This window comes from Nymphalis io, chromosome 6, assembly GCF_905147045.1.
Source record: "Nymphalis io chromosome 6, ilAglIoxx1.1, whole genome shotgun sequence".
Taxonomy (NCBI): Eukaryota; Metazoa; Arthropoda; class Insecta; order Lepidoptera; family Nymphalidae; genus Nymphalis; species Nymphalis io.
In genome coordinates, this window is record NC_065893.1 from 3,969,578 (window position 1) to 3,980,978 (window position 11,401).

An 11,401-nucleotide genomic window follows, 5' to 3' on the forward strand; every position below is an offset into this window, starting at 1 on the left:
GGATGTTTTATTTTCTTCACAAAACCCCGAATAACCAACGACTCAACTAATTAAATGATTCAAAATTAATTTTGAAACGCGTAAACACAACAACTGTTCAAGAGAAAGGATTATAGATACTGATGTGTGACGTCATTCGCTCTGATTGGTGTTTCAAATAAAATTAAACAGAATTTTATACTTTTGTTTCATTAAAAATCTTATTCATCTCAATATGTATATTAAAATGAGATTATTTTTTATAATCCTTTTAAAATAGTTTCTTCTCTAAAATCATTTATTTTTTAATTCTTTAATACTGTCATCATGCCTATTCTAATTTTTAAATTAAAATGTTGCTCAATTGTTTCAATTAGCAAATCGAGATTGCAATAAAGAAATTAAAAATTAACTAGCATGTAACTAGTACTTTAGACATTTTTCCTACTTAGTACTAGTTACATACTAGTACTTCAGACATTTTTCCTACTTAGTCTCCGTAATGATTACTCAAAACCCGTTGTTAGCGTTGCGATTAATGAAGATTAATTATATACGATTACAAATTGGCTATTATTTTAATAACCCTAAGCTTCTATTTAAACCCGCGTTCTAACATTCTTCATTATTTCTGTTTCAGAAGTCTTTTTCAAATCTGAGTAAAAATGGTTTTATATAAAACTCTTAAAACGTTTTTTACGAAGGATGACTTTGACTTTGAGTCAACTGATATTGATCTTTATAAATTTCACCCACAGATAAGAATGTTCCTTGTATTTAATGGGATTTTTTTCAATAATACCGAGTCTTATATAAGGTTTATTAAATTTTTTATTCATAATTTTATTATTCTTCAGCTAAATATTTTAAATTTTCAGGTTTTGCTGGCCATTACTAAGCATTATATTAGCGTTGGTTGGAGCAGCAATTGAATTGATGATCATACGCCATGGAATAGTAACAGGGGATTACTCATTGGCCACGGAATGTTTTTGCTATTTTATAATATTAACAACGATCCCTTTAGTTTACATTAGCGTTTTATTCGGTAGGACTAAAATATTGCAGCTTTTGAATTCGATGGATCGGGACTTTTTATATATTTGTAGATTGGAAACTAAATATAGGTATTTAATACAATTGATAGTCAATAAATACTTACAATTATTGGAATTAGATATTACATTTTATGTTTATGTACATTTATTCTAGAAATTTATTTCTTAATGGCCAGCTGTTAATATGGCAATTATGCATCACTTGGCTTGTTTTCGCTATGACTATTGTAACAATGTATTTGATTTCGACAATAGCGATTCTTTTTTATCAAAGTTTGTTGGCAACACAAACCGAGAATATGGTGAGACCGCTGATGTTTCCATTGTGGCTACCAGAGGACGATCCTTATCGGACACCTAACTATGAAGTATTCTTGTTTTTTGAGATACTCCTATGCTTGATGGTACCACAAACATTTTGCGGTACGTGTAATCGTTTTTCGCATGTGAATCAATTCTAATTATGATATTAATTAGCTGATGCAACCAAAAACAATTTGAGAAGAAAATGTTTAACTATTTTTTTTTATTATGTGTTTAGGAAATAGAATTACTATCGAAATAAGAAGCGTAGAGCATAAAATATGACTTAAAAATCGTATATTAACTTTTTTGGCTTCTTTCGAAATTAATAAGGCTAGAATGCACTATAATGCAAATATATAACGAAAATTCGTATGACTTGACCGAATACCGAATACTAAAAATACTTACCAAAATATACCAAATTTTAGTCGAACATAATTCGTGGCATCTACTATTTTACATTTACCTCGACATATTTAAATGTTAAATATAATCCCACAAAAATGCAGAGTTGACAGTTATATATATATATCGATTAAAATGTTTCTCTGACTGTTCTATAAACTTTAGAAGGCATTTTTGGTAAAATACTATAATATACTTATATAATATTTACGTTCTTTTTACAGTTTACGTTTATGTGCTTTTTCACATTTTGCTGCATCATTACTATATAATGAATTTGATAATTTTCGATTGCGAAATTCTATTCAACGATCTAGACGAAAGCGTTGTCGAACTTCCACGAAATGATCCTAGCCGAATGAAAGTCCAACTAATTCTCAATAAAAGAATAGAACGTATCGTGAAATGGCATAATATGGTTTTTGAGTGAGTAATTATGATTTCAGTTAAAAATACTGTTAATGAGTACTAATATATGCTAAATATCTAATATTTAATTAATAAAGTAATATAAATATACTTGCAGTAATCGACAGTGAAATAGTTGAAAACCAATTATAATAAAGATAAATATATATTAATTAATTAACGAGTACTACTCGTAGCTAATAAAGTAATTTAACGTTTGGCCTCGAATCGATGCATCGTTTGTAGGGTTTTTAAATTTTGGCAATATGCTTACGCCTTAAAATATATTATAAAAATATTTTATGGCATAAATATTATTTGATGAGTAGAATTAACTTAAAAATGACTATTCATTCAAAGAAAATGACACCATCGAGTGAAACCAAGGTAGAGTAAAAAAAAAATCAAATTTTTAAGATCAGATTCTATTTTTACCGCAGGACGATAAAGGCTGTTTCTTCGGTTTATGGTCCTCCACTTGTTTATCAGGTCATAATAAGTTCTCTTGCTATTTGCTTAATGGCATATCAAGTTGCTGAAGTAAGTATTGATTTTCCTTTTCAAAATACTTAATCCCTTTTTAATAAACTTTGTCATTCTATCGTATATCAAACTATTGTCATTCTTAACAGTTTTTTTTTTTCTTGCTTTATAAATAAAGTTCATATATGTCATTAGATAACATAGAAGTTAAACATTTTATTGTCAGATAAGTTACATTAATACGTTAGCAATAGATATTCGGGTTCTAAATTTCTTTAATTTCATGCAATAGCATGACATTCTTATTACGAAGAACTGCAATAATAGTAATTGCTATAATTTACAGTACATTAGTTAGGTGTAGGTATAATATTTTAATTCATTTATTTCAGTCATTGGATCATGGAAAATTTCATGTTATCTTCGCAATGCTCTGTATTGCGACTTGCATTCAACTTTGGATACCTTGCTATCTTGGCACACTTATCAGAAATAAAGTAAGTGTTTTATATAAACATAAAAGTTAAATTCATATTTATGCTGTACATGCTTACATCGTAACTGCAAACCATTGGAACTAAACTAGGCTTAGACCTGACTGCAAACGATCTGCGCAGTCGGTTTGCAGTTTTGACACAGTGATGCCACGTAGTTAAACTGATTTAAACCTGCATGTATACAGCTGACGTGCAGTTGCAACTCAGACCGTGTGTGTTTTATGTAAATAGTAAGTGGTTAGTGAGTTAAGCGTATATAATGCAAGTATAACATTAAAGTTTTTAAAACAGCGAAATATAAAGTTTTCTAGAAAATTTCATGGATAATGTATTGTAGTATCAATGGATCGAGCTAGAATAATATTAATGTCTGATAGTTTTATTTTCTTATCATTCATTATTCAAAAAACGTTTCAGAAACTAATTAAATTTCAGATGACAAATTCAATTCGCAAAGTTTAATGTATATTTTTTTTATTTTGAAATTTAAACAGAATACAATTATTAAAACATTGCTAATAATTTGTCAAATAAGTTAGATACAGAACCCAATAGTTTAATAAATTTAAAAAAATAAATTTAAATAGTTATTCGTAAATTTAAAACATTTTTTTCTGCACTTGGGTACCCCTTTTCCAACATTTGAAATTTATTCTATATTAATACGCAGGCTTTTTCCATTGGAGATGCGATTTGGAGCGGCGGTTGGCATGAAACGCCCTTAGGACGTCTTGTGCGACAGAGCCTTATTATAATTATAATGCGATCGCAGAAGCCTGTCAGCATTAAATTCACGGGGCTGCCTAATTTAGATCTGGAAACATTTTCATCGGTAGGTAATAATACTTTTATATAAAGGGACATGAGCCGAACGTATGATACGATGAAAGAAAATAAATAAGTTAATGTTAAAAATACTCACTTCTACTTCATGCGACAATGAAATAAAGGCATGTTACACATCTTCTCAAATCATCAAAAATCAAAAAAAAAGCCGAGATGGCCCAGTGGTAAGAACGCGTGAATCTTAACCGATGATCGTGGGTTCAAACCCGGGCAAGCACCACTGAATTTTCATGTGCTTAATTTGTGATTATAATTCATCTCGTGCTTTACGGTGAAGGAAAACATCGTGAGGAAACCTGCATGTGTCTAATTTCACTGAAATTCTGCCACATGTGAATTCTACCAACCCGCATTGGAGCAGCGTGGTGGAATAAGCTCCAAACCTTCTCATCAAAAAGAGGAGAGGAGGCCTTTAGCCCAGCAGTGGGACATTCACAGGCTGTTACGGTACACATCTTCTGTTTATCCTGTTAAATTACAATTTAAAAGTGTTGGTAACTAAAAACGTGTTTTCTTATATAATATTGAAAATATATGTACGTACGACTCCAAATTGTAGTAATGAGAGAGTGAATTTGCCTTAATAGATAAGAATCATTTAATTAGAAAATAGTATCTGATAAATAACACGTGAAATAGCAAATATAATTTAATATCGGATTATATTTGTTAATTATTATGACTTAATATTTATTTATTTCGCCGCTACTTATATAATAACAATATTATAGTCTAAAAAACTAAAACAGTAATTCTCAACCACTGCGCCGCCAAATTTTAGATATAATTATGTTAATATTATTAAATAATATGATTTAAAAAGAATAATCCTTTAAACAGGAATACATATTTAAATCCATAAAATTTGATTGGGTTCGTAATCTATTTTACGCAGTATGTGTGGGTAAGTAAATAATTTTTAAGCTTATAATTTTCTTTGTGTGCCGCCAAATTTTGAAATCGTTAAAAATGAGCCGCAACAAAAAAAAGGTTAAGAATCACTTAACTAAAATCTTCTCCTAAACGCGCTTCGTCTTCTGGTATAAGTTTTACTTATATTGTTGTATTCGTTTTTTTCAGTTAGATATTACAAATAAAGCCTCTCCTCATTCGTTAATATAGATAATCATATTACAAAGACTCGCTATATAGTTGTACAAAGACGTTTATCAATTCTTATTTACGAATTTTTTTATTGAAAAACGATTAGATAAAGTATTGTGTTCAATTTTGTTATACATTAAAAATACTTTTTATAATGAATAACTAATATACATACTAATGATATTTTATCTAGAAATACCATATTTTCTAACAAAAAGAGTAGGATAGGACTTGTATATCAATGGATAAAGTATACTATAAAATATAATAATTAATTATTTTCAATGAAAGTAAAAAAGGTAAGAATTTGTATCGAAATTTTCAGTGAACGAAGAAGATGGCTTGTAAATAAATTTATTTACTTTTTTTCAGGTAATGAGTACGTCATATTCCTATTTCAATATTTTACGTCAGTACAAGTAGATGTTTTTTATTGTATTACTTAGTGCACAAAACTTATGGAATAAAAGGCAAAATAAACTTACAATCGCTGTCTATTGATTGATTTATTTGTATATTAACATACTACATCTACTCAGCGACGACAGTAAATACTGAGTAAAAAAACGGTCAATGTGTATTTCTATCTTACGTCCAGTTTCGGATTAACTAATATTACTTGGTGGTAGTGCTTTCTCCAAATACCGATACTGAGTAGGTACCAGTGGTACCACTCATCATATATGAAGGGTGAATGAGCCCGTGTAATTACAAGCACAAAGGACATAATACTTAATATCTCAGGTCCCAAGGTTGGTGGCACAGTAGCGTTGTAAGTAATAATTAATATTTCTTATAGCGCCAATGTCTATCGGGCGGTGGTGACCACTATCCACCCGGTAGCCCATTTATGGCCAAAACTTAAAAATAAGGAATTTGTATAAATTGCATGGTCAATTTCTTAATGAGATCCAGCATGCAATCAATCTATGCATTTTGGTCACATATATAGCTACTTTAAAACAGAACAATAGTGTCTATAAACAAGAGTAGTTTTAATAACTAATCGCAGACTTACCAGCAGTTCAAGTTTAGAACGCAATTTTATTGAAAATACGTATTAGGCCTTGCCCTAAAAATTTATTCACTTTTTTAAGACGGAATGTTATGGTGATTATTTCATTTTACTTGGCTGGTTTTGTATGTATGAATTGAGATTCAGATATTATGTACTCTGATTTTGGTCATAATTAAGTTTGTGTTTTATTTTTATGTAAACACCTTACCAATTCCACTCTATTTAAAATTCGAGATTTCCTATAATTTCTAAATTCAAAAATCATCCTTTAGAGTACTGATTTATATATTATAACACTCTATGTAACTAGTCGTTGTTATTCGTAAGTGGATAAAATAAATTATAAACAGCATAATTTTGCGATAACCTCATTAATACGTAATATTAATAGTAACGATTAAACGTTTAAGTATTGTTTTAATGAACTTAATGAAAAAAATATAAGCAATATAAAAATAGTTGCTTATATTTGTTTGTTAAGATTTAAGTGGAATTATAATATATGCTTAAAAAGAACATAAAGAGCACAGTGGACATATCAAGGCAAGAGTGAATGTAGGCATCTTCTAAGCAAGGGCGCTCCATCTTATGCACTAGTAACTATTTTGGTAGGTGGTTTGGTCAGGTATGTTAGCGGTCAACAGTAAGCCTATTGAAAAAAGGGCAAACACCAGAGTTCGTTAAGATACATTGACAAAACAAATGGTAATGGTAACTCGAGTACCTTTAGGTAATTATCTATATCAAATTGTACTTACGTACCTACATATGTATATTTTTAAATTTACTTAGACTTTTTAAAAGTCAAAAGTTATAAATAACCCCTATGTAAAACTTTGTGTCGTGCATCATTTTCCTTCTAATCGATTTCAATAAAGGGCTATCAATTCGGCTTTAAACTTTAAAGTAACGAGTATATCGAAAATTTGTCAGCTCCGTTTACGATTCAAATGATTTTTTTGATTTAGGAATGTTGTATCTACTTTCATAATTAAAATATTACATTTATCGATATCGATATTGTAGTTTGCATCATTTGAAATCGTTTTTTCTTTGTCCTAAGAAAGTTGTCTCGACCACACAATTAAGTATTCATTATTTATCATTTGAACAGTACCTTACATCGTTATATATTTCACAAATGTTTATAAATGTTTAAAGTTATTTTAAAATTAAATTCCAAACGATTATGCAAAAGAATTGTAGAAAAGATAAACATAAGCTATTATGATTACTTAAGGTCATTAGCATTTCGTATAATTGTGTTACATCAAGAACAGCTACAATAACATATTTGATACGATTTGAACAACGCAACGAGACGTATTACATTACTTAGTATAACTATGTATATTGAACTTTTGACCATATGATATATTAATAAGGCCACTTCCTCCTCAATCCTTGTCTCGTGATTAGCGAGAATTCAATAACAATAACTTACAATAACACATCATTAATGTTTGAATTTCTTGGAAAATATACAAAGTTGGTACAAGGAACGGAAAATATTTTTTTAGAAGTACCTAACAATCATTGGGGGTAGGGGGTGCCATAATCGCTACGCTTGGCAGACGGGTTGGAGGTCGCAGTAGTAGTCAGAGACGCTGCCGCCCGTTCTCTGGTGTATATTTCTTTGGGTCAATTTCTACGCCCCCCACGGGATGAAATGTGGGGTTAAAAATATTATGGTAAATAATTTTATGTAACACAGTAAAACAGTAACAGTAGCAGCCTATTAATATCCCACTGCTGGGCTAAGGCCTCCTCTTCCTTTTTGAGGAGCAGGTTTAGAGCTTATTCCACCACGCTGCTCTAATGCGGATTGGTAGAATTGTGTATTTTACCATATGACATAATTTCAATGAAATTACACACATGCAGGTTTCCTCACGATGTTTTCCTTCACCGTCAAGCACGAGATGAATTATAATCACAAATTAAGCACATGAAAACTCGGTGGTGCTTGCCCGGGTTTGAACCCACGATCATCGGTTAAGATTCACGCGTTCTAACCACTAGACCATCTCGGCTTTTTTAAATGTAATTCATGTGTCATAAGATTAAAATTTCAAGCCCACGAAATACAATATAGCAATTAATTTATCCAAGTAAGGAAAATTATTATAAAAAAATTTCAAAATTCATCTTTTTAGCAGGTTAGGCTTTTATTGTGGGTGCAATGGGCTTTCTAGGCGCCGGGGAGTCCCACATACCCCGTACTTCATATGGGAAAACGCATAAATGCATTTTATTTTATAGGCCTAAATACACTTATATATATATTATACACACTTATACCTATATTATACATATATATAATGGGCCTATAAATTTTGTAAGGAAGTTTTAAAAATTTGAAATGTAATTCGGTGTTTAGGGCGCTGTATATAAGTATAAAACAGCTGTTCTAATATGCTGTAGAATGTTTTCAAATCTAAGAGGATGAAAATGGGAATGAATTTTGGATGGAAGTTTATGTTTATAAGTAAAAACAGCTGTTATAGTAAATATGGAAATAAAATATATTTAATAAATATTTATTTACAAATTAATATAATTGTACACATTGTCTTAATATAATGATCCTTTATGTTCCGGTAATAAAAAGTATATAATGACAGATCCTTTGGATGTGTAGACTATTTCTTCATGCTTGATAAGTTGTGTAGCTGCAAGACCGTAGAGTAAACATGGTATACCTGAAAAAAAAGTTTTATTATAAATAGCTATTACAAGATAATATCGCTATCTTATAAAAATTGTGTATCATATTAAATACTTCGATTTTTTATCTGTGAAATTCTATACGTCTTTGTCTATCTTAATAGACTATGTACTAGTCTATTGATTAAGTAATTTAATAGTCTAATCTAATTTTTAGATTAGATTAGATTACTAGTCTATTGATTTATTACCAAAAATTACAAGAATGTAAGGTTTAATACAAATAAGTAGTAGATTTAATATTAAAAAGAAATATACCTAAATTAACAATTTTTATAATTCTCATAAATCTATCTGAAATAACTAAATCCTCCTCTTCTTTTCTTGAGCAATGATATTTGATATATGGAAAGCAACCAGTCCTTAATATTTGATAGTTTGAGTTGCCAACCTTCCAATTAAAGTTAGACATTCCAAATTGATCATCACTTACACTGCTGTACTGGAAAAAAAAATTAAGTAAAACATGGAGCTCCATCTCATATATAATTTAAGACAGGGTACGGGATATGCGGTCCACAGTCCCAATCCAGATAACTAGACAATAAAACTGAACAATTTTCCTTTGATTCATATTTTTATCAAATTATCTTTGACAGCTTGTGAATATCTCACAGCTTGACTCTAAACTATTACTTGGATTATTTTATTTACTCTATTAAAACATTTTGATCATCAAAACCCATTTTTAGCTTCTATGAGATAAGATATGGATAGTATACATATCAAAGATATTAATATAATATAAGAAAGGTGAAGTAGCAACCAATATCAAAGTGAAATAAGAAAAATGTAGCATAAAAAAACAGTTAAACATAGTTAAAAAACATAGCAAGTCTATCAAAGCTTACCTATTACCTGTCTACTCATTTCTTAATCTACAACAACATAACACAATTCTATTGCAATTATTATGATTTAATAATAATAATACATAAGGTAGTGAATTTAGATAGTACACAATCATATCATGATTGATAATCTCTTTATAATTTTATGGATAATTAAGTGTCAAGTACAAGGAAGGGTATTAGCAACATACCTATTTCTTTTGTATTAATTTTTTTACTTTAAAATGTTGTATATTCATTATAGTGTATGGTACTGTATATGTATACAGTACCATATAGTAACAGCCTATGAATGTCCCACTGCTAGGCTAAGATCCCTTTTTGTCTACGCAAGTGTGTGCCCAAACACAAATACACTCTCTATTCCCGTAATCCGACACGACCGGAGGATATTTCAGGCGCATGACCAACGGCTTTATCTGCTTTTCGTGGCATAAGGCGGGATTTTAAATATAAAGACAAGAATAGAATGTTTGGTCTACACTACAAAATATCTACACGCTATACCTTTACGAAATACGACGTCCAAGGAGGTTCTTTACATTGTGATAAATATGAGGTTAAGACTTCAGACGATGAAGGTCTTGATGAAAAGTACATAATATAGTCCATAACAGCTACTCTTTTTTTCATAAATAAACGAATATTTATTTTCATCATCACCTTATAATTACGTAAGTAAATGAATTAATTCTAAAAATGCTATATAAATATTTAATTATTACTTATACATTTATTGTTAGTTATTCTATATTTTCTAGAATATATATATATTTATTCAATGGGAAATACGATGCGTTTTTTATAAGGGCATAGAAATATTTTTTCAATCAGTAATCGGCTGTTATCTTTGTTGTGACATTTGATCAGAACTAGCAACTTACAGATTATTATTTTAAAAAATAAGAACGGACCTATTGTTTCATGCCAACCTTAAGGAAAAAAGGCATTATTTTAAACTTTATTTTTCTTTTTTTTACTTTACACTTTGCCCAAATGTATTTTTAGTGTTGTCATAAAACAGAATGTGAGAATAAATCTAATAACAATAAATTTTTATTCTACATAATATGCAACCATTCAATGTTGCGCCTTACTGCTCATGCTCATGCAGTAATTATCTGTACAAAACATTTATACTAGAAAGACTTTCCTTTTCATACCCATATGAACAGATTCTCCTAATAATACTCTTTTTCTCAACATAAACAATGTTGAGAAATTTAACACAGCTTGTGTAGTCTGTAATAACTCCTTATGTTGATTGTAAGCTACTAAAAATGTTAAAAGTTGTACCCTTGCCTTATTTAAGCAGATAAAAAGTGCCAAAGTCGATAGAAAAAACACCATGGATAGTGCTGCCAACTGGGGTTTTCCCCCTAAATTTGGGGGTGAGTCCGATGAAATGGGGTATATTTAGGGGCAACATTTTTAGGGTTTTTTTTAGGGATAACATTGTTTAGAGGTATTTTTATTTATTTATTTTTGTAGAATGGACATTTTTTTATGGGACGTAAATTTTAAGTCTATTAAAAAAAATGGAATTGACTTTTCAATTCAATTAAATCGAGTTAATTTCGTATTTACTGCTGCTTGCAGTACTTGCTCTCATTAAAATTAATTTCGAGCGATGTGGGTGATTTATGAAGGAATTAATTTTTTGAAGGTATGTAAACTAATTCATCACACAGCGACACATCGATTAAAGAGATGAGACGT

The 11,401-nt window shown here is 29.8% G+C and overlaps 2 protein-coding genes across 3 annotated transcripts; one reads left to right on the top strand and one right to left on the bottom strand.

Moving 5' to 3' along the window:
• Positions 1-644: 644 nt before the first annotated feature.
• On the top strand, positions 645-5,509 carry LOC126769102 (odorant receptor Or2-like). The gene is made up of 8 exons (XM_050487645.1): positions 645-796; positions 858-1,106; positions 1,192-1,460; positions 1,973-2,174; positions 2,597-2,696; positions 3,032-3,136; positions 3,807-3,968; positions 5,459-5,509. Exons 1-8 carry the CDS (start codon positions 645-647, stop codon positions 5,507-5,509), a joined length of 1,290 nt encoding a protein of 429 aa, XP_050343602.1.
• A 3,102-nt stretch (positions 5,510-8,611) lies between these two features.
• LOC126769105 (uncharacterized protein C15orf61 homolog) lies at positions 8,612-10,424 on the bottom strand. 2 transcript variants are annotated; one of them, XM_050487649.1, is made up of 3 exons: positions 10,190-10,424; positions 9,090-9,268; positions 8,612-8,806 (listed from the first exon to the last, which is right to left on the bottom strand). In XM_050487649.1, exons 2-3 carry the CDS (start codon positions 9,241-9,243, stop codon positions 8,679-8,681), a joined length of 282 nt encoding a protein of 93 aa, XP_050343606.1. In that variant the 5' UTR covers positions 9,244-9,268; positions 10,190-10,424; the 3' UTR covers positions 8,612-8,678. The 2 variants fall into 2 exon arrangements, with proteins under 2 accessions (XP_050343606.1, XP_050343605.1); XM_050487648.1 differs by having other exon boundaries at positions 9,090-9,273.
• Positions 10,425-11,401: the final 977 nt, after the last annotated feature.

Bases quoted from the DNA above. Each gene is read 5' to 3' on its own strand.
- LOC126769105 (XM_050487648.1), bottom strand. From the start codon at position 10,342: ATGATGAAAATAAATATTCGTTTATTTATGAAAAAAAGAGTAGCTGTT. The intron at 9,274-10,189 runs GTATAGCGTGTA...TTTTTTTTCCAG, and splicing joins GGACGTCGTATTTCGTAAAG to TACAGCAGTGTAAGTGATGA. The intron at 8,807-9,089 runs GTATATTTCTTT...CTTTTTTTTCAG, and splicing joins TATAAAAATTGTTAATTTAG to GTATACCATGTTTACTCTAC.
- LOC126769102 (XM_050487645.1), top strand. From the start codon at position 645: ATGGTTTTATATAAAACTCTTAAAACGTTTTTTACGAAGGATGACTTT. The intron at 797-857 runs GTTTATTAAATT...TTAAATTTTCAG, and splicing joins AATACCGAGTCTTATATAAG to GTTTTGCTGGCCATTACTAA. The intron at 1,107-1,191 runs GTATTTAATACA...CATTTATTCTAG, and splicing joins AGATTGGAAACTAAATATAG to AAATTTATTTCTTAATGGCC.